Raw genomic sequence first — 22862 nt, forward strand, 5'->3', positions numbered from 1 at the left:
TACACGTGACAGCGTGACTCTTATCACATGGGATGGTGAACAAGGTCGATAATGTTGTCGTGTGTCGGTTCGAACGATCGAACCTTTCCGTTGATATACGAGCGATTAATATAAGAGTCTATTGATTATACAAATTTATGACATGCGTCAACATACCGTCCGCCTCGAATGTGATTGACATTCGATATGAATACAATATTTGCGGTCAATAAAATTTAACGTAAATTTACAATATTCAATCGGACAGTTACAATCCAATGCCGCCCGCCATGGCGGAATGATGTTCGCTATCATTGTTGATGTCGACCGGAAAAAAACAAAGTTTTGTAATGGGGCGCTTGAACTCGGATTCAGCCGTTTTAACAGTAACGACTCGAACGAGCCGATCGCTGCCTGGATGGCATTTAACTATACGCCCAAGCTTCCATCGACTTGGAGGGGCAAGTGGATCGCGAAGTAAGACTAATCTACCGGGTGTGGCTAGAGTTTGTACAGAACGCCATTTAGGGCGTTGTTGTAAGGTATTCAAATACGTATCTTTCCATGCCTTCCAGACGCGTTCGCTTAATTGCTGCACTAGTTGCCAGCGAGATAAACGATTTTCGGCGAGTTCGAGTAAGCTCGGCTCCTGGATCGAGCTTAAGGATGCGCCGATCAAAAAATGACCCGGAGTCAGAGCGGTATAATCGTCTAAAGCGTCGGACACGGAAGCGATGGGACGAGAATTTAAGAAAAGTTCGATACGGCATAGTAATGTGGTTATCTCTTTGAACGTTAAGGTGTGCGTTTCAATAGCGCGTTTAATGTGATGTTTCACAGAGCGTACGGCAGCCTCCCATAGGCCTCCAAAATGCGGCGCAGCGGGAGGTATGAAATGCCATGCAGTATTTTCTTGAGCTATGTAATTTTGAAATGCTGGATCGCGCGTGGCTGCATGGAAGGAGGCCGTAAGCTCTTGATCGGCACCTTGAAACGTGGTACCGTGATCGGTGTACATTGCATGCGAAATGCCACGACGTGCGGTAAAACGATGATACGCGGCAAGGAACGACGCGGTAGTATAATCCGATACTGCGTCTAGGTGCAGTGCTTTCGTGGTCATGCATACAAAAATTGCGAGGTAAGCTTTTTGGGCTTTATGACCACGACCTTTAGTCGTACGCACTAGTAACGGACCCGCGTAATCGACGCCGGTATGATTAAAGGCGCGTGAAGTCGGGTTTACGCGGAAATCCGGCAGGTCGCCCATAAGCTGTTCGGGCACGCGTGCATTCTCCCGTGTGCACACAATACATTGGTAGAGGACGGTACGCACAGTGGCGCGAGCGCGAATTAGCCAATACTGTTGTCGCAGGAGCGTGAGTGTGAGTTGCGGACCGGCGTGTAGGGCCGCAACATGAATCTGTTTGATAAGGAGGTGGACCAATGGATGTGATTTTAAAATTAGCGGATGTTTAGCGTCATCTGACAGGCTTGCGTGCTTTAATCGGCCTCGAACGCGTAACAAGCTGTCTCTGTCTATGTAAGGAGAAAGCGAAGCTAATGGGCTAGTTTTTGAGACGCAACGTAGTTGTTTTAGGCGAGCTATGTCGTCAGCAAATAGATTGAGTTGAATCCGTCGAATCCAAAAATTATGAGCGGCGACCAGCTCATCGGACCGGAGAGCATGCGGGTGCGAGTGAGAGGCATCGCATTGTGTTTTCGTCTGGGTACGAGCGTTGCGAACGAAACGAAGGATATACGCGGTGACGCGCAGTAATTTCGGCCACGAGGAAAATCGGGATTCAAGCTCCCAATGGTTTACCGAGCATGTCGCGCAAGCTTTTGAATCGCGTAATTCACTATGCGTTGCCGGAATGTCGGATATGACTGGCCATTGATCGGACGAATGTGATAACCATGGTGGGCCGTGCCACCAAAGTTGGTGATTAATAAGAGAGGCAGGGTCGGTACCGCGAGATGCGCAATCTGCGGGGTTGTCGTGCGTGGGCACGTGATTCCATTTTCCATTGGGAAGAAGCTGTTGCATTTTTGAGACTCTATTCGCGACAAACGTCTTCCACCGCGAGGGACTTTGACGTATCCAAGCGAGGACGACCATGGAATCGCTCCAACACCAATAATCGATATCGGGAAGGTGAAGAGCAGAACGAGCGAAATCTATGAGTTGTGCTAGTAGGAGCGCAGCGCAAAGCTCCAAACGCGGGACGCTAATGGTTTTGAGCGGCGCGACTTTAGACTTAGCGAGGATCAGAGTATTGGTAATGCAACCGTCGCCCGAAATGACACAAAGGTAAAGCGCTGCCGCATACGCTCGCGTGGAGGCGTCTGCGAATCCGTGTAATTCAATTCTGTTGTTCGGATGATACTGCGTCCAGCGCGGAATAGTTAACTGCTCAAGGAGAGGCAACGTCAATTGAAATGTTTCCCATTCGCGCAACATCTCGGCGGGAAGCTCGTCATCCCAATCAGACTTCGTCAACCAGAGATGCTGCAGGAAAATTTTCGCGGTTACGATAACGGGAGCTACCCACCCGAGTGGGTCGAAGAGTTGCGCGATGACTGATAATATTCCGCGCTTAGTTTTCGCGACTGTTATTAAATTCGAAACTTGAAAGGTGAAGTTATCGTGTTCCGGTTTCCAGGTAACTCCGAGAATTTTAATGGAATCGTGGTCGTGCCAATCTTTGTTGGTTGCGAGTCCATGGTCGGAAGGATCGAGGTCTTCAAGGAGCGTAGGGCAATTGCTCGCCCACTTACGCAAACGAAAACAGCCCCGAGATAGCAACGAAATTAACTGATCTCGTGTTTGTTTGGCAGTTTCAAGGTCGTCGGCGCCGAAAGTACAGTCGTCGACGTACGTTTGCTGTAATAGAACCGGTACTGCGAGCGGAAACTGTGAGCCTTCGTCCTCGGCTAATTGCCGTAAGACTCGCAAGGCCAAGAATGGGGCAGCGGCGGTGCCGTAAGTGACGGTAAGAAGTCGGTATTCGTCGACCTGAGCCGTCGGAGACGATCGCCATAAGAGGCATTGATACTTCGTATCGAGAGGGTGTACTAAAATCTGCCTATACATTTTGGCGATGTCCGCTGATAGTGCAAATCGAGGTTGTCGCTATTGGAGGACGACCGCTACTAGATCGGTTTGCAATTTTGCTCCTACATGAAGAGCGCTATTTAATGATTTGCCGGTGGCGGTGTTGCACGACGCGTTAAACACAACACAAAGTCGGGTTGTATTGCTATGTTCACGGATCACGGCACGGTGTGGAATGTAGTACGCGGGAGCTTGGGCGGGAAATTCGGTAGGATTTATCTTAGTCATATGACCTAGGTTTGCGTACTCGGTAAGGAATGCGGTGTATTCCGTTGCTAACGATGGGTCGGTTCGAAAACGACGTTCGAGCCGTTCGAGGCTCTTCAACGCGGCGAATCGAGAGTCTCCAAGGTCGCGAGGCGGGCCATTTCTAAAGGGAAGACGCACGACGTAGCGTCCTTCCATGGTGCGGTAGTGAGTCGTCACAAAATGCTCCTCACATTGGGTGTCTTCCGGACTCGGATGAACGCGGGCTGGGATATCTTCGAGTTCCCAGAACTGTTTTAAGGTATGCTCAAGATTAGGTGAAATGTTAGTATGATATGCGGGTACGGAATTGCGGGGGCAGGTTTCGACGGTAGGACCCGAGAGAATCCAGCCGAACGCGGTATTCTGCGTGAACGGTTCGTGTGGTGTTCCCTTGTGTGAACCGTCGCGATGAATATTTCCATACATATCGGCTCCAATTATTATATCGATTGGCGTAGGACTCAGGAAATCAGGATCGGCTAATTCGAGGGCGTCGAGGTGCGTCCACTTAGTGTGAGACGCAACGGGAGGTGGCACGTATTCCGCGAGGGAACACAATATTAAAGCCGTCGTCAAATACGCGGGATTGTTACTTTTGACGGGACTAATTTTGATATTTGCTGCGTAGCGTGCGGAAGTTTTTGTTTGACCAACGCCAGTAACGCTTAAATTTTGCTTTACTCGAGGAAGACGGAGTAATTGCGCAAGATTCTCTGTAATGAGTGTCACAGCCGATCCTGGATCGATAAGCGCGCGAGCGGGAATGAAGCGACCGTGCGCGGAATGTACGCGGACGCGCGCTGTAGCGAGCAGAACGGCGGGAATAGCTGGCATTGAACGTGTTAGGGTAAGAGCGACAACGTTTTTGTCTTGGTCTTTTTTCGTCTCTTCTTTTGAATGTGACGATTCAGCATACGGTAACTTTGCGTGGTTTCCAAGGTGAAGGAGAGTGTGATGCTTTTGCTTACATTCTCGACAACGATGCTCGTTGGTGCAATCCTTTAACGCATGGTTTGCCGCGAAACAATTATAACAACGGCGGTTCGATTTAATAAATTCGAAACGGCGCTCCGGCGTATAAGCGGCAAATTGTGTACATTGAAATAAACGATGATGGCCCTTACAGACCGGGCATTCGAACTTCACGGCCAGTTGTATGTGATGCTACGGATTTGGCCGATTTAATTTTTGACGAGGTAGTCTCGGCTGACTCGATGTTTTTCGTCGGGGCGATAACTTCGAACGCGCGAATGCGAGACTCTAAAAATTTGTCGAGTTGAGAATAGGACGGTAAATTTTGCGATTCGCTCATTTTTAATTCCCACGCTTTTCTCGAAGCTTTGTCGAGTTTTTGCGAAACGAGAAACACGAGAACATCGTCCCACGTATCGACGGGACGTTTTAGATTTTTCAGCGCTTGTACGGTGGTATTGGTGGTGTCACGCAGAGTCTGCAACTCTTTCGCGGTTTCATGCGTTGCCGACGGTAACGAGAATAAAATTTGAAGATGGGAGTTGACGATTCGACGTTGATTTTCAAAGCGCGACGATAAGATTTGCCACGCGACTTCGAAATTCGCATCGGTGACTGCTAAGTGACTCAGCGAAGTGCTGGCCGTTCCGGTAACGATTGAACATAAGTAATGCAGGCGTTTTACATTTGTTAAAATCGGATCGTCAATTACCATTGCTTTAAATCTATCGCGGAACGTTTCCCATCGCTCGAAAGAGCCGTCAAATTTCGGTAATTCGATTCGCGGTAAACGCGAGACCGGGCGCGGACCATGATGATAATCGGTACTTGCGTTCGAAGCGTCCATGATGTTGATGTGCGGGGCGGCAATGGGAGGTATGGCAAATTCGGCCAGGTAGTCAAGGGCAGCATCCATCTGGACCTCGGCTTGTTGATACAGCTCCTCGGTGAAGTATCGATGCGTGGTCTTCGTAGCGGCCTCGGCGAGGACTAACAGCTTGGCGTTGTTGACGCGAATCTCCCGGAACTATTCCTTGACGCGTTCCATCCGGTTTGCAGCCACGGTGGACGTCATCTTGGCGTGGCCGAGTTTTTTAAAATTAGATACGGCATTTGCAACCGATCTAACAAGGTCGAGCTGTTGCTCCAAAAGCTCTGCGGTGGTAGCCATTATTGGAATGGCGGCTGCTGCGTTAAACAACGTAGGTCGTGATCAAAGTCAGCCAAAATGTAATTGGATGATGTACTTCACGACTTGTCGTCTTCTCTCGTTAGCGATCCGGCTCGAAGGACCAAAAAATGTTGTCGATATCAGTAGGCGCGACGGCGTCGCTCTAATTCAACTTATTGTTGATCGACTGGTGGCTTATACAGCCTCGTGAAGGCTCGCTCCGAGAGGGAAGTGATTACAGCAACGAATATATGTTTACTTGTATTTGCAGCTGATCGATAGCACGGTTCGCAGAGATCTGATTCTCGGTTTTCGGGAGCGTTCCGAGTTTTCGTCACGGAATCCCCTCTTTCTCGGGATCGGATGTTTGTTTCGGCGAATCGGAGCGACGAAAGAATAGGAGTAAATAAAATGTACACGTGACAGCGTGACTCTTATCACATGGGATGGTGAACAAGGTCGATAATGTTGTCGTGTGTCGGTTCGAACGATCGAACCTTTCCGTTGATATACGAGCGATTAATATAAGAGTCTATTGATTATACAAATTTATAACATGCGTCAACACAGTGAGTTATGTCGTACTTGTTGGCAGCAAAAGTATGGATTTCTAGTGATAGACAAGGACAGCTCGCTCACGAACGGGCGATACAGAAAAGGATTTAACGAGTTCGCGATACCGCAGAGCCATTAGTCGTCACCAACAATCCTCCCAGTCGAGAGAAACTCTAGAGAGTGCTGCCGACATGGCTGATAATATTCGCGAGCGTGAAAAGGTTGCCATGGAGATTGCGAAGACGGCTGAATCGATCCGCAAGAAACACCGCGCTCTGAAGACCGGAAAGATCGATGATGATATCGCTGTCAAGACTCACTTTAAACCTATTATCGAGCCGCTACAAAAGATTGTCGACAACGCGACGATTTTGGTGAAAAACGAGCCTAACACCGACGACGACGACGACAACGGTGTGAAGATCGAGACACAGTATGAGGGGGAGACACCGAAAAAAAGAAAACATAAAACTATCAAGCGATATAAAGAGGAGGAGGAGGAATTGAAAAAAAGAAAATAATGATATTTCGAAGCCATTGGACGCTTCACTGCCGATAATCTTTACACCGAAAAACGCACAACCTGTGATACCCAAAACACTCGTAGACGAAAATGTTTTCGAAACCACGCGTAACCCGCCCGAAATATCCCTTCGACACTGGTTAAGATCGTCGGAAGGTCGACAAATGATGCGAAAGGATTGGGGGTCATTAGGACAAAAGTATATGGACGCTCTCCTCGGTGCTGATGAGAAGAAAGAAATTGATAATGTATACGGAGTTTACTTCGGCGAAAATGAAATGCGCATTGGAAACAAGCGATTCGCGATTGACAAAGATGACAATATAATCATAGGCGACACGCGGTATATTGGAACGCCCGGATTGTACGAGTTGATCTTCAAGAAAAGACCTGATTACCAGGAGGATGATTTGCAAAAATACAAACATATATTATTGGCGACAAATGCGCATAAACGCAATTTTGATGTGCAAGGCCGTGTGAAGAGTAGCAAGGGGGACAAGTACAAATATATAATCGCACCGTTGACGCGGGTGGAATCGGACGACCCAAAATGTGGCATGGGAATGCCACGCGCTATGACGCTAACCAACAATAAGATTGATTACGTGCACTGGGACGACCCCAACGAGCTAGTGGATCGCCTACGATTGCTCGATGCTTCGCACCAAGCTGGCAACAACGCGCATGACAACGAGATCTTGTCGATTATCGAGGAACTGCGGGAAGCGGGCATTATTATAAATTAAACAAGGTTCCCGACAATCTATTCAGTTCATCGTGTGACACTATACAAAGCATTGAAAAAAAATGTCTATCAATAAATTTGGATTATTCGAGAGGAGAAATGATGCAACCCCTGGCACAAACGATCAATGGTATAGATTGATTAGAAAATGCGTGCGCAAAAACGCTCTGCATCGCGTCGCTACAGATTATGACGCGAGATCGCGCAAGATTCGCCGTGTAGCGCAACCTGCGGCGGATCCCGATGTCGTCAACAAATTGTACCTGGAAGAGTGCTTTAAAACATTGATGATCCAACAGAAAGAGTCAGATGAGAAGCTGGCTGCGTTAGAGAAGGATGTACGAGCGTTGGAAACTGCGATAAAAGAGCTTCTGCGTGCGCCAAACACTACCTCAGACATCTAATGAGCGGTTGGCTCGGAAACGTCTATCAAACAAACGTCTAGAAGAAGGGATTCTCGAGTGGTTACGATCGACGTGCTACCAAACAACAATGAGTGGTATCAGTGACCGACCTGGAAGCAGCAGTGAACGACCCGGAAGCAGCAATGAACGACCTGGAAACGGTGGTGAACGCGACCGCTACGATCGAGGTTACGATCATGTCAAACAGGGTTGCGAACGAGGCTACGAACAAGTCCTTAAAGGTTACATAAAAGGCTATCAACAACTCAGTAAGGGTTGCGAACAAGTCAGGGACGGCTGCGAACGGGCCAAGGCGGGCTACGAACGTATCAGAAACGACTTGGGACGAGGCTGTGATCGAGTCAGGAACGATTTTCGAATGGGCCAAGGACGTGAGTGAACGAACGCGAAAGAACCCGAAAGAACACCGAAACAACGAGAATTTAACCCGAAACAACGAGGCACGAACCCGAAAGAACCCGAAAGAACGAGAATTTAACCCGAAAGAACCCAAAAGAACAAGGCACGAACCCGAAACAACGAGAATTTAACCCAAAAGAACGAGAATTTAACCCAAAACAACGAACCCGAAAGAACGCAAAAGAACGAGGCGCGAACCCGAAAGAACCCGAAACAACGAGAATTTAACCCGAAAAAACCCGAAACAACGAACCCGAAAGAACCCAAAAGAACAAGGCACGAACCCGAAAAAACCCGAAAAAACCCGAAACAACGAGGCACGAACCCGAAAGAACCCGAAAGAACGAGGCACAAACGCAAAAGAACCTGAAAAAACCCGAAACAACGAACCCGAAAGAACCCAAAAGAACAAGGCACGAACCCGAAAGAACCCGAAAAAACCCGAAACAACGAGGCACAAACCCGAAAGAACGAGGCACGAACGCAAAAGAACCTGAAAAAACCCGAAACAACGAGGCACGAACCCGAAAGAACCCGAAAGAACGAGAATGAATAGTGAAAATAACAACGAGCAACATAGTTTGGAGAGACGGCAGTTGGTAAACGAGTTGCACGCGTCAGCGAGAAAAAATTTCCCTCGAAGACATGTCATAGTGCGAGGATACGATGATTTGTGGCAAGCCGACATTGTCGAGATGCGCCCATACTCCCGTTTCAACAGAGGTTACCACTACATACTCACCATCATCGATGTGTTGAGCAAGTATGCGTGGGCTGTACCACTCAAGAGTAAAGGAGGAAGCGAGACAGCTGACGCAATCGCCAAGATAATTCGGGATAGCAAGAGATGCCCGAAAAACATGCAAACCGATAACGGAAAGGAATTTTACAACGCCGATGTGCAACGACTTATGCGAAGACATGACATTAATCACTATTCTACATATTCGATATTGAAGGCGTCGGTCGTCGAACGATTCAATCGCACGCTAAAGAACGACATGTGGAAGATGTTTACGCTGAATGGTACTTACAAGTGGTTCGACATGCTGCCACGACTCGTATCAGATTACAACGGACGCAAGCATCGAACGATTGGTATGCGACCCGCCGACGTTACCCCCGCGATCGCCGAAAGACTCTTGGCTACCGTGTACAATCGTGTAAAAATCGCGGGCCCGGCAAAGTTCAAAGTAGGTGATCAGGTACGCGTCAGCAAGTACAAACAACTTTTCGAGAAGGGATACACGCCAAATTGGACAACCGAGGTGTTTAAGATTGTTAAAATGCAGCATACTAATCCCGTAACATATCTACTCGAGGATTATCGCAAGACATAATATATATTGTATAACATATATGAAATATATGAAATATATAACAAAAAATATATAATTCTCATTAATACGTCCTTACAATATAATTTATTTACAATAGTATTCGATAATGTCCCCACGGCAAGGTGTCGGTCGACTCAGGTACGACATACCATTTGTCATCGTAAGGACTTAGAGCAATTTTCGTCTCGCTGATGGTATACACTTTATGCAATTTCGATCTTATGCATGACTGCTGACGCGTCATTTCAATTTCGTCATTAAGGCAACGCGTATAATCGTCGAATGTTATACTACGCGCTACGACGTTACTTTTGACACCTTTTGCCTTTTTAGTGTCCTTTTTACCATCCACCCGCAAAGCATACATTTTTGCTCTAAGCCCGACGAATTCGGTCATTATCGCGCCGTTATTCTCATCTTTCATCAGACCCGGCACCTTTTTATTCGCGAGTGGTATACCGTACGCATTATTCGCGGCGTAATCGCTGGTATCGAATCGAGCGATATCGCGTTTCAAATTTTCATAGACATCTTGACATTTAATTTGATATATTAAACTATCCGTGTCGGTGTACATTACTCTACAATTGTCACGATAGAGCGGTGACATGTATTCGTGGTGAAATTCATAAAGACATACTTTTGATACGTCGAGTATGCACATGCCGACGTAGATTGGTTTGTAGATTTTAACTTCGAGTTTGCGTAATTCTATGGCAACTAATTTTTCCGAAAATATGCTAGTACTATGAAAATTTGGTTTAGCGATCATTGCCTCCGCACCGTACCGTCCATCCCATTTTGTTAATAATTTTACATCCACATGATTGCGCACATTTTCCATCGTCTTGCCAAATACCGCATTATTCATCAATTTATATAAATTTTTTTCAAAATCGTTTTTCGCTCGTGTTCTAAACTGTGTGTTGAGTTCGATGTATTTTTGAAGCCACGCTGACTGCGTGAATTGTAGTATGCGATATATTTTTGTTATGCGTAGCCCGTGGCGCGTGCACTGCTGTAGATTACGATAGTGTATTACGTAGCGCTTCTTATCGTAAAGCGTTGCGAGGAGTTTATACTCCCGCTTGCCGGGCGGCTTATCGCGCGTCGGGCAAAACGGTAGGTCAATGTGCGCGTCATGAAGATGCCGCGGATACTCTAAATCTACTTCGAGAACATAGCCTATAGGCAAATCGAACGCGATAGATGATACGTCAAAATTCGATATATCGTCGACCCACCGAAAATCGGCATATGGCAATGGTTGACACATTGCCCATCCGTACAAATTATTTACATCGAAATACATGAGGTACGATGAGGGTTTCGATGGGTCGTACGATTGCATGTACTTGTTATTAGCCTGTGCGTATCGGCCTGAACATTGACTAAGGCCGCCGCGTACACCTCGTTCGACAAACATTACCATGTCAATGTCTGTTAATAATTCAAATTTTATATTCGTATGTTTTAACATGGCGTCCCATGTATATCCGGGGAGAGTATAATAATACGCGGGATCGAGTCCGTAACTTTTTATACAACTATCGCGAAAATTCTCAAATATATCGGCCAATAACAAGACATCAATTTTTAAATATAAATCGCTATATTCGCCTAGCGTTCGAAGGGAAAATCGGCTCCAGACGGTCTCGGCGTGCGCGTAATCACTCTCGGATACTGGGTCGCCGGTTAAGGAACTGTAAAATGAGTCGCGCGGCGGTAAACGTGTGTCTTGTAATCTGTCCACGCAGTCAATGTATTCGTACGGAAAGACGCCCTTCCGTGTCAATAAATTGAATTTTTCACTAGTTAAATTTTGATATTCCGAATGTAAAAAATTTTTAGTTTTTCTTTATCCAAAAATGACGCTAATTTGTCGAGACTAGCACTGAGAAATTTATATGAGTCTATGAAACGTAATTTGATATAATTTTTCGAATTATTATCTTGTGTCAATCTAACAGTCTTCGAGAATGAAATGTATTTTTCCTTTGTTATCGGCAGTAATTCGATTTCCCCTTCGAACGCTGTGGCTATGTCCTCGATAATAAAATGTGCGTCGTAGCCAGACAGATTGTGAAAGACTATAGGGATACAAAATGATTCTTTGTAATTTAAGTTACAATTTGAATGCGCGGGACCCCTGTACCGCCCGGTGAGGTGGCAATGATCGCGGACGCGTGTATCGTCTTCGTCAAACGGTTTCTCACAAATGTGACAATGCGTCGCGGTGCGAAATTTTAACCACTCGTCAGGCGTTAAATTTACCATGGGGACATTGGTCGTTAAAATATTTTTTACGCGGATTGCTAAATTTTTAAGCTGTTCGGCGAACCATGCGACGCAATCGACACTACGGCGGGAATTGTACGCGGACAACGAACTGTCGTACGAACACTGTACATAGTATGCGATGCTGAACACTTGATGGTGTTGATGATTTTTGGCATCTTCGGTCTTTGCCAAAACACACTCGAGATCGGCGTACACTACAAACGGCAGCCGCTCCTTCCTCGTGTAGTTGTCGAAGCTGAGCCACTTGTCCTTGTCGCTCGGCAGCCGGATAGCGCAGTCGTTCAGTTTCCCGCAATCTTCCGTATGCGCCTGCAACTGGTCCTCAGAATAGAAATAATGTAGGCATCTGTAAAAAAAAAAAATAAAAAATAAAAAAATTTAATTAGAAATATTTTAAATATAATTTAAGTTTACTATATACTTACCGATCGCAAATAAATTTTCTACATTTGTGTTTGTTCAGTTGCGAGCTCACGAGACGAGACAGATTTTTTATGCACGCGAAATGCCCGTGTTCGTCCTCCACGTACAGCAGATTGACGTGCCTGTCCTTCTTTTTTTCCGAAAGACGCAACGGGACGATGTTCTCGTTCTCAATGATGTACACATTCACGGAGATGTCGTTTGCAAGTTCAAACTTTTTAATTTGATTCACAGTCACTGGAAACTCAATGTTTTGGAGATTCAGCACTGTTGTGTAATGCGGATAGGAGGATTCTCGTTCCATATGTCTTTCAGCGGGGTACAGAGCGGCCACCACCGACCATGCGAAACACGCATTGTCCGCTGATTGCACATTAACCACCGCTCTCTTTGCCATAATTTTTTGCGGTAATTTGACATGACATCCCGCGCGCATTGGATTGTACTTATTTACATTCACTGTCAAATCTATTATCCGCGACAATGCCCAGCCGCTATCGCGTTCCTGGAACTCTTCTAGCGATGCTAGCGTGGGCTCGATTACGCGGCGCTCGTACCACTCGCGTACATCGGACGTGCGAAAGAGTTCAAAGTTTCTCGTGTTACTACTTTTATTGGCGCGCTTGTCATCGGACACAAATTCACCGTTGAAAACAGTGTTCACTTTTACACTGATGTGTCTCTGCAGCACATTCTCCACGTTCTCGACTACAATGTCTGCGGCATTTTCCAAAAACTGACGCGGTTCGATGTGGTCTGCGTTAATTACCGCGCCGGTCAGTATACGGCTATCGAACGCCGTATCGATTTCGCGCCAAACTAGTCTTTGCGCGTTATTGCCGCCGCCACTGAATCCGCCGCCACTAGGCATGGATTCACCGACATACCGTCTCTGCAAGCGCACCTTTGCACCCTCGAGTCGCGCTATTCTCGCCACCAGAGATTGTCTATGTCCAATCGAGAGACGCGGACGCTTGGCACGGCTGCGTTCTTCCAGCTCTTCGATAAATTCTTCGCACTCTTGCAGCCATCCGAAATATTCGCCCAAGTTAGCAACTTGGCGGGAACGCTCCAACAGGTCGCGCTCAACGTTCTCCATTTTTTGTAAAAAATTCACTTTTTCACACTTATTACAAAAAAAACTTCTTTGCACACTAAACTTTTTTTCTTGCACCTCGAATGAAGCGTGCGCTCGCCAGTGGTACTATGGTCCGGCAGCTGCATCGGTCCTCATTATATATCCCAATCATCGCTTTGTTCGTGGGGATGATGATGCACTTGTTTAATTCGCGAGAAATATGTGTGTGATATCTTCGGAGAAAATTTAGCTATCGCTGATAATTCTTAGAAATACATAGATAAATTTCACCCCGTCGGATCCAAGCCTGGATTGACACGCCGGATCGGATTGACATGTCGCAACCTGTACGGATCAACCCGCTTGATTGTCGGCAAACCTTTTGTTCTTAGTAATTCGCAGAATTATTTTATCTTCGGAGAAAACTTAGATATCCGATTGTCGGCGCTCGAAATGCGGCAGCCATTCGCAGAATTTTTATCTTATCTTCGGAGAAAATTTATGAAAACTTTGATACCGCTCAAAGACGCCGCTTATCTTATCTTATCTTGTTTATGAACATATCAAGTAACATGATCCCCTTATCTTATCTTGTTTATAAATATATCAGGTAACATGATCCCCTTATCTTATCTTGTTTATAAATATATCAGGTAACATGATCCCCTTATCAGGTAACATGATCCCCTTATCAGGTTATCTGATATGTTTATAAACAAAGATAAGCTTATCTACTGATAAGACCCCCTCCCCCCCGCGTGACGTCACCCCCCTCGCCACCGATTCCCCCCCTGCCCCGCACCCCCCTCATTGCCCCTGAGTTAGAACCCCCATAGTATACCTACTACAGTGAACTTAACAAAATTACTGTACGCGATAATGTTCCGACGGAGTTGATAGACGACAACATCGATCGGTTGCAAGGCAAAACATATATTTTTCGATTTTGGATCTTCGGGACGGTTTTTATCACGTAAAAATGCACGAGGCATCCGTGAAATATACATCGTTCGAGTCGCCTCTCAAACAATTCGAGTATTCGCGCATGCCTTTCCATTTGGCTAATGCCCCGCGCGTTTTCCAGCACTTCGTGCATACGGTTTTCGAGTCGTTGATCCGCAAAAATAAAATAATCATTTACCTCGATGACCTACTGATCGCGACGAAAGATATAGACGAGCATATCGAAATTTTGTCAAGAGTATTCGAAACAGCGGGTAGGAATCGGTTAAAGTTTCGTCTCGATAAATGTCACTTCGCTCAGACGAAAATTAAATACTTAAAATACTGCGTGAGTAGACACGGTATACGGCCGAGCGATGAGAATATCGCGTCCGTGATCAATTATCCGGTGCCGCGGAACGTGAAGGACGTAAAATTTTTTGGGGGGGTTTTTTTTTTTTTTTGGTTTTTGGGGTTTTTTTTTAAAACCCGTTTAAAAAATTTTTTTAAAACCCCCCGGGTTTTTTTTTTCCCCCCCCCTTTTTCCCCCCTTTTTTCCCCCCCCGGCCCCCCCCCCCCCCTTTTTTTTAAAACCCCCCTTTTTTTTTTTCCCCCCTTTTTTTAAAAAAAAAAACCCCGGGGAAAAAAAAAACCCCTTCCCCTTTTTTTTAAAAAAAACCCCCGGGGGGCCCAAAAAAAAAAAAAAAATTTTTTTTTTAAAAATTTTTGGCCCTTTTTTTTTTTTTAAAAAAAAAACCCCCCCCCCCCCCCCAAAAAAAAAAAAGGTTTTTTTAAAAAAAAAAAAACCCCCCCCCCCCCCTTTTTTTAAAACCCTTTTTTGGGGGGTTTTTTTTCCGGGGAAAAAAAACCTTTTAAAAAAAAATTTTTTAAATTTAAAAAAGGGGGGGAAAAAAAAAAAAAGGGGGGGGGAAAATTTTTTTTTTTAAAAAAATTTAAAAATTTTTTTTAAAAAAAAAAAAAGGGGGAAAAAAAAAAATTTTGGGGGGAAAAAAAAAAAAAATTTTTTTAAATGGGCGGGGGGTTTAAAAACCCCAAAAATTTTTTTTTTTTTGTTTTCCCCGGTCTAAAGGAAAACGAACGTCATTTTTAAATTTTTTATGGGGAAACCCCTTGGGCCCCCTGGGGTTCGAAAAAATTTTTTTGGGGGTTTTCAAAAATTTTTTGGTTTTTTTCCCCCAAACGCGAAAAGGGGCAAGAAAATTAAAAAAACTGCTTTAAAAAGTTTTTTATTTTTTTTTTTTTTTTCCTTTTTCCCTCATTGGGAAAAGGGGGGGGGGATTTTTTTTTTAAATTTTTCTGAAAGGGAAAGGGGTTCCCTTTTTTTAAACCCGGGTGTCGATCATATGGGGGCCCCCCGAAAAAACCCCCAAAAAAAGGTTTTTGGGTTTATTTGGGCTGGTAAACGACGCGTTTTAATAATTTTTTTTGGGGTTTTTTCCCCCCCCCCAACTACAAAGCGGGGGAAGTAAAAAAGGGGGGGCCCCGGCCCAAAAAATTTTTTTATTATATGGGGCCCAAAAAAAAATTTATCCCCTCGGGGAACGTTTTTTTTTTTCCGAAACCCCCTTTACGAATTTTTTAAAAACCCCCCGCGATCGAACAAATTTTTTTAGCCGAAAACACACCCCCGGGGAAAGGGCGGTTTTAAAACCCTTTAATAGATTTTTAAAAGCCAAAGTTGGGGGGAAAAATTTTTTTGGGGGAAAAAACCCCCCCAAAAGGAAACGCGGCTTGGGGGGGACCAAAATTTTCCCAAAATTTTTAATACTTTGGCGGGGGAAAAACCCGGGGGGCCTTTGGGGGGTTTTTTTTTTCTTTTCCCCTTTAAAAACCCGGGGAAAAATTTTTAAAAAAATTTTCCCGAGAAATTATAAAAAAATAACGAAATGGCGAAATTTTTTTTTTTCTCAGAAAAAAACTTTTTAGAAAATAAACGGGGGCCCAAAAAAAAAAAAAAAAGCGCTGAGGGGGGAATCTCGAAGAAAAACGGGGGGGAAATATAGCGTTTTTTGGGGGGTTTTTTTGAAAAGGGGGCCCCGGGGTAAAAAAAAATTAAAAACCGAAGGGAAAGGCCCTATAAGTAAAAAAAAAAGGTTTTTTTTTTTTTAACGTTAAAGGGGTTTCCCCCCCCGTTTTAAAAGGGTTTTTTCCCAAAGCAGCCCGGGGTTTTTTCGGGAACTCGCAAAACCCAAAAACAAAAACGTCCCCAAAATTTTTGGGGATAATTGCGGGGGGAAAAATTAAAAAAAAAGGTTTTTTTTTTTTTTTTTTAAAATTTTTCGACGAACCTTTTAAATTTTGGGGGGGTTTAATCACAAATACCGAATGTGGGCATTTTAAAATTTTTTTTTTTGGGTTTTTTTAAAAATTTTTATACGTCCTGCAAAAAATATATTTTTTTTTTAAAAAAGGGGGGTTTTTTTTGAACGTTTTTTTTTTCCCCCGGCTTTACTTTTTATTTTTTTCACCTTTTGATCTTTTAAATTTTTTTTTCCCCGACCGGAAAAACCCGGGAAAACCCTTTTTTTAAAAACCCCCAAAAGTTAAAATATTTCCAAATTTTAAATTTTTTTGGAGTTTGGGGGGCCCCTCGGGGAAACCCCCCATATTAATAAAATTTGGGACCCAAATAAAAATTTTGAAATAAAAGTTTTTAAAATTCCCCTTTTTTTTTTTCCAACCTTTTTTAAAAAATTTTTTTTAAAAAAAATTTTTTTTTTTTTCCAATTCCGATATTTTCCCCCTTTTTTTTTTTATATAACCCCTTTAAAATTTTATTTCTTTACCTAGGGGAAAAACCCCCTTTTTTTTTAAAAAAAATTTTTTTTTTTTATCCGTTTTCTTTTTTCAAAACTCCCCTTTTTTTTTTTTTTAATTTTTTTTTTTGATTTGGGGTTTTTTTTTTTTTTTTTTTTTCTTTTTTTTTTTTTTTTTCTTTTTGCCCCCCTTTTTTTTTTTTCTTTTTCCCCTTTTTGGGCCCTTTTTTTTTCCCTTTTTTTTTCCTTTTTAAATTTTTTTTTTTTTTTTTTTTTTTTTTTTCTTTCTCTTTTCCCCCTTTTTCTTTTTTTTTTTTTTCCCCCCCTTTTCCCCCCCTTTTTTTTTTTTTTCCCCTTTTTTTTTTTTTTTCCCTTTTCCCCTTTTTCCTTTTTTTTTTTTTCTTTCCCTTTTTATTTTTTTTAAATCCCCTCCCCAATTTTTTGGGGCCCCTTCCCCCCTATTTTAAAAAAAGGGGGCCCCGGGGGGTTTTAAAAAAAATCCTTTTTTTTTTTGTTAAAATTTTTTTTTTTTTTCCCCTTTTAAAATTTTTGGGTCCCTTTTTTTTTTTGCCCCTTTTTTTTTTTTTTTGGGGTTTTAAAAAACCCAATTTTTCCCCCTTTTTCCCCCCTTTTTTTTATATTTTTTTCCCTTTTTTTTTTTTAAAAAAAAATTAACAAAATTTTTTTTTTATTTGGGGGGAAAAAAAATTTTTTTTGCGGGGGGGAAAAAACCCCCTTTTTTACTCACAAACAGTGAATTTTTGGGCCGAGGGAGAAAATTGGGGGTCTCATAAAAAAAAAAACCCAAAAAAATTTTTTTATTCTAAAAAGCGAAAAATTTGTCGATACAAAAAATTTTAAAAAATTTTTAAAAAATTTAAAAACCTTTCCCCCAACCTTTTTTTTTAAAAAAAAATCCCCCCCATTTTTAAAAATTTTAAACCCCTCAAAATTTGGGGGGCGTGTCAAGGGAAAAAAAAAATTTTTTTTTTTTATTCCCTTTTAAAAATATGGTTGGGTGAATTTAAAATACAAAAATTTGGGAAAAATCGCAAAGACTTATTTAATTTTTTCCCCCTCCCCTTTTTTTAAAAAAAAACATAATTTTTACTTTTTTTTATTTTTTTTTCCCCATTTTATTTTTTCCCCCAAAAAAACCCCAAATTTTATTAAAAAACTTAATATTTTTTAAAATTTTTTTTTTTTATACTATAATATTTTTTAAAATATTAATGTTACAAAAATTTAAAATTTTTATTAGTAAAAAAAAAATTTCATTTACACCAAAAAAATTTTTTTTTATTTTTAAAAAAAATAAAAAAAAATTTTTCACAGTTTTTTTTTTGCTCTTTTCAAATTTTGGGGTTTTTTTTTTTAATTAATTTTCTATATATTTTTTGGGTTTTTATTTTTTGTTTAAATTTTTTATACTTTTTTAAAATTTTTAATTTTAATATAAAAATTTAAAAAAAAAATTGAAATAATTTTTAAAAAAAAATTAAAAATTTAAAGATAACTTTTTTTCGGGGAAAATAAAAATTGAAAAAAAATTTTTTTTCTATTTAACAGGATATTTCGGGGGGAACAAAAGATGAAAAAAATTTTTGGGGAAGAATTCATTTTCTAAAAACTTTTCATCATTTTTGGGATATTATTTTTTTTGGGGAAAAGAAAAGAAGATTACATGCTTGGTACCATTTTTTTAAAGCGGGGGGAAAACCTGTTCGGGTACTTTTTTTTTTATTTTGGGAAAAAAAAAAGGGAAAATTTTAAAGGGGAAAAATTTTTAAAAAATAAAATTTTTTTTTCTTCATAAAAAAAAACCCTTTTATTCATTTTTAAAAAAAAATAAAACCCAATATTTTATTCAAAAAATTTTTTAAATTTTTATTTCTAAAAAAAATTATTTTTTAAAAACCTTTTTTTAAAAAAAAATTTTTTTAAATAAATAGTTTAAAACCCCTTTTTACCCCTTTTTAAAAATTTAAACATTTGGGGAACAAATTAAACTTTTTTTCCGTACATTATTACATAAGGGAAAAATTTTCACCCCCAAAACAGCACAGGTTTTTTGAAAAAAAAAATTTTTTATGTCCCCTTTTTTTTCCCCCAAAAAATATATGAGACCCCTTAAAAAAAAAAAATTTTTATGAAAAATTTCCCCCCCCCTCACAAAAATTTGATTTTTTTCGGTAAAAAATCTTAAAAATTTTTTGGGGGTTTAAAAGAGGTATTTTTTTTTAAATTTTCCCAAAACCCCCCCCTGCTTTTTCCCTTCACTCTTTCCCCACCTTTTTTTGACTGTTTTTTTTTTGAAATTAGTCCAAAAATTTAAAAAAGGGGTTTTAAAGGGGAAAAAAATTAAAAAAAAAACGGGGTTTTTAAAAATTTCCCCCTAGGGGGAAAAATTTTTCTGTCTAAAACCCCTAAAAAAAAAATTAAAAAAAATTAAAAAGATTTTTTAATATTTTAATTAATATTAAAAAATTTTTTAAGACCTTGCAAAAAAAAAAAAAAAAAAAATTTTTAAAAAAATTAAAAAATTTTTTTGGGGGTTTTAAAAAACTTTATTTAAAAGCAAATTGCATTTTTATTAAAACCCTAAAAAATTAAAAAAAATTAAAAAGTTTTAAATATTTAAAAAAAAATTTTTAAAAAATTTTTTAAAAATTTTTTTTTTTTATTTAAATTTTTTTTTTTTTCCCCTTTTTTTAAAAATTTAAAAATAAAAAAAGTTGAAAAAAAAAAATTTTGAAAATATTTTCCCCATAAATTATTCAAAACAATAAAAAAATGATAAAATTTATTTACATTTGACGGATATTACGCTTTAACTATGAAAAAATAAAGAATTGACGAAGTTTTCATATTATCTAAACTCGAAAATTACAAAAAAATTCCCGTGTTCTTAATTGTCCCCAAAATTATCAATGATGCTTTTCATTTAATGAGGGCAAACTAACCTATTTTTTGGAAAATCTATCGAAATTTGCCTGAAGAAAAAGATTATTAGCATGATTTTCCTCTGTTTAAAGCTCTGGAATACATATTTAGTATTTTACCTGTACCCATGCTGGAAGGAAAAGTTTGGTATTTTAGGGTAAATATTTTTATATTTTTAATGAATTGTCACATTTCAGATATCAAAACCCTTTTATTCATCACAAAATGTTTAAAAATCGGGAAAACACCGTATAAAAAATAACTTTAAATTTTAGTGGTTTTTTAAAAACTCTCGAAATAAAACTAAAAAAAATTTTAATAAAAAAATTGTTTTTATTTAAAAATTCAAGGTGACCTAATTTCCCAAACCTTTGGGAACGCCACCCCAAAGGGCAAACAGATAAGATCAATATTTTTTAAACCCTACAATATTGTCCAAAGATGTTTGAAATCCCCCCGAAGTCAAACCCGATAATAATTAAAAAAAGGTAGTAATTTTAAACAAACCCAAATCTGGCTATTTTAATAAACTTTATTTAATATCACGACGTTTTGGCCATGGGTTTTCCCGGGGGCCCCCCTCAAGTGCACAATTTTAATAATCACAATTAAATTTGAAAATTAAAAAATTAATTAAAAAGTAACTAAGTAAAAATAAATATTTCCACACATTAAATGTATCCTACCTAAACCACAACTACTATATAAAAACTTAATTTCTGATTTTAATAGTACATGTTTTATAATGTGAAAAAATTAACTATAAATTGTGTTGGTTTCAAGTTCTTTATAACCCTTACTTCGATAAAACTAAAGACCTTTATTGTTTATTGAAACAAATTTAGATTATCCGTGTTTTTTTGAAAATTTGTTTGGTTGTCAAATTTTTTGATAAAAACATCTCCGCGTTTTCCCTTTTTTTTCGTACATATTTCTCATATGTAAAATTTCGGGAGCGGCCAAAAAAATCATGACCATTATCGAATTTATTTTACTAATGACTGAATAATTACTATTGTTATTTTAAAATATTTAAAGGTTCTTTATGCGGTGCCAAATTGTCTTTTGGGGTCTAAACCGACGGAGATAGAACAATTTGGCGGATTTTTTTTTTGTAACAACCCCTTTTTTTTTTCTTTTAAAGGCAAGGATCTTTGACACGTTTATAGTGTATTCAATTTTTTTCGGGAATACTTTTAAACTTTTGCATCCCCATAAAATTGCAATAATCTCGAAAGGGGGCCCCTTCCTTAATTGTTGACGTGGGGAAATTTTTATGAGGGGGGGGTCAAAATTTCCGATAATTATCATTGTCCCCTTTGCAACCCGTCTTTTTTTTTCTTTTTCAAATAGTTTTTTAAGCCTTTTTTTTTTACAAACTTTTTAAAACCACTTCGAGGGAAAACCATTGTTTATCAGTTCGATTTAACCTTACGATGTTTGCTGGATGAAACGTCTTTCCGGGAAATAAAATCGCATGATCGACAAGCCCTAAAATGGATTCTTTTTGTTTTTAAATTTGATGGTTTTGAATAATAATTGAAAATTATCTCCCCCGAAAAAGTGGGTTTTAAATAAACCAATTAGTTAATAGATACCATTTTTTCCCTCATCACTGTCTTTCAAAAATTAATCGAGTCTTACTTTCATTTTTCCATGAGTAAATTTTAACAGGATGGTAATCATTAAACCGCAAAATTTCATAAACCCCTCGCATGGTTAATTTTGCGAAAATATCACCCCACATATCTGCAAACCACGGGTTTTGAAACTCAATCTTTCTAGTTTTTAGTCCTAAATCATCCTTCGAATCCGCTAAAAATTGGGTGGAGCGGAGACCCATGGACTGCCAAAAATCTTTTTTCATATCCCTGTCCTTTAAAAAACAAAACTAGTAAGTCTAATATGAACTCATCACATAAAATTGGAAAGATTAAAATTTCGTGTGATTGAAATGTCATCCAACGCTTTTTTAAGGGCCGCTGTTTATCTATTTCTTTCGGATTTTTCGTAAACAAGGAGGAAAACGTCAATAACACAGTAAATCGTCATCGAAATTTACCTTATTCATACTTTCAAACGAAGGGACAACCATTTTAAACAAAAACCCCCCTTTTTTTTTAATCAAATTAACAATATATTTTTGATGTAGTTAAAAGATTAACAACGGCTACATATGAAGACACTATAAAAATTCTTTATTGTTATTTAAAGTTATTTTTTAATTAATTTTTATTTCTAATAATTGTCATTATTTAAAATTTTAGCACTTGAAAGGGGCCCAAAACCTGGCCGAAACGTCGTGAATATTAAATAAAGTTTATATCAATATACTATCGAAATTAACGCACTGTCCCGAAATATGGTAAGTCAAATAAGTCGAAAATATTAAAAACATATATTTGTCCACAAATACAAAAGAATTAATCATACATTTTAAAAACCGGAATTTTAAAGAATTTCCCCAACATATAAGCATGAAGAGATAATTTTATTTATAAAATTAATCTTTAAATTTTAATTCTCAGAGATAAAATAATTTCATATAATATCAATATTTAATAAATTTTACCGAATTGTAATGTTTTGTTCTATATAAAAAACTACAAACGCACGTTAATATTCAATTGATAACGCATAACAAATAGTTCATATAGATTTAATAAGATACCATTAACAGCTAAAGTTTTCAGATATGAAAAAAATTAAATTAATGATTTAATTGTAATGGTGGAATATACCTTGGACCAAAAATTATAGAGTAAAATGATAGAACGTATTAATTGTCAAATGCAAATAAAATCCATAATATTTAGATTTGAAGCAGTCGTTAACACGTATCTATATTTTGAGGTGTTTTAATCTGAATATCTGAAAAAGACCCTTATATACAGGATGTCCCAAAAATAGTATATCAAC

The 22862-nt window shown here is 39.6% G+C and overlaps 4 protein-coding genes across 4 annotated transcripts; 1 reads left to right on the plus strand and 3 right to left on the minus strand.

Moving 5' to 3' along the window:
• Nucleotides 1–247: 247 nt before the first annotated feature.
• On the minus strand, nucleotides 248–3076 carry LOC146719832 (uncharacterized). Its single transcript, XM_085489462.1, has one exon. It carries the CDS (start codon nucleotides 3074–3076, stop codon nucleotides 248–250), a length of 2829 nt encoding a protein of 942 aa, XP_085345588.1.
• Nucleotides 3077–3115: 39 nt separating this feature from the next.
• LOC146719833 (uncharacterized) lies at nucleotides 3116–4180 on the minus strand. Its single transcript, XM_085489464.1, has one exon. The coding sequence runs from the start codon at nucleotides 4178–4180 to the stop codon at nucleotides 3116–3118; it is 1065 nt and encodes a 354-aa protein (XP_085345590.1).
• Nucleotides 4181–6235: 2055 nt separating this feature from the next.
• On the plus strand, nucleotides 6236–7324 carry LOC146719834 (uncharacterized). Its single transcript, XM_085489465.1, has 2 exons — nucleotides 6236–6458; nucleotides 6652–7324. The coding sequence occupies exons 1-2, from the start codon at nucleotides 6236–6238 to the stop codon at nucleotides 7314–7316; spliced, it is 888 nt and encodes a 295-aa protein (XP_085345591.1). The 3' UTR covers nucleotides 7317–7324.
• Nucleotides 7325–12201: 4877 nt separating this feature from the next.
• LOC146719835 (uncharacterized) lies at nucleotides 12202–13320 on the minus strand. Its single transcript, XM_085489463.1, has one exon. The coding sequence runs from the start codon at nucleotides 13300–13302 to the stop codon at nucleotides 12202–12204; it is 1101 nt and encodes a 366-aa protein (XP_085345589.1). The 5' UTR covers nucleotides 13303–13320.
• Between the last annotated feature and the right edge of the window lie 9542 nt (nucleotides 13321–22862).

This window comes from Nylanderia fulva, unplaced genomic scaffold, assembly GCF_048542155.1.
Source record: "Nylanderia fulva isolate GAGA-0341 unplaced genomic scaffold, ASM4854215v1 Scaffold841, whole genome shotgun sequence".
Lineage (NCBI taxonomy): Eukaryota > Metazoa > Arthropoda > Insecta > Hymenoptera > Formicidae > Nylanderia > Nylanderia fulva.

Excerpts from the sequence above, each read along its gene's own strand:
- LOC146719832 (XM_085489462.1), bottom strand. The coding sequence starts at position 3,076 with ATGTATAGGCAGATTTTAGTACACCCTCTCGATACGAAGTATCAATGC.
- LOC146719833 (XM_085489464.1), bottom strand. The coding sequence starts at position 4,180 with ATGCCAGCTATTCCCGCCGTTCTGCTCGCTACAGCGCGCGTCCGCGTA.
- LOC146719834 (XM_085489465.1), top strand. The coding sequence starts at position 6,236 with ATGGCTGATAATATTCGCGAGCGTGAAAAGGTTGCCATGGAGATTGCG. Across the intron at positions 6,459-6,651 it reads CGACGACGACGACGACAACG|ACGAAAATGTTTTCGAAACC; the intron begins GTGTGAAGATCG and ends AAACACTCGTAG.
- LOC146719835 (XM_085489463.1), bottom strand. The coding sequence starts at position 13,302 with ATGGAGAACGTTGAGCGCGACCTGTTGGAGCGTTCCCGCCAAGTTGCT.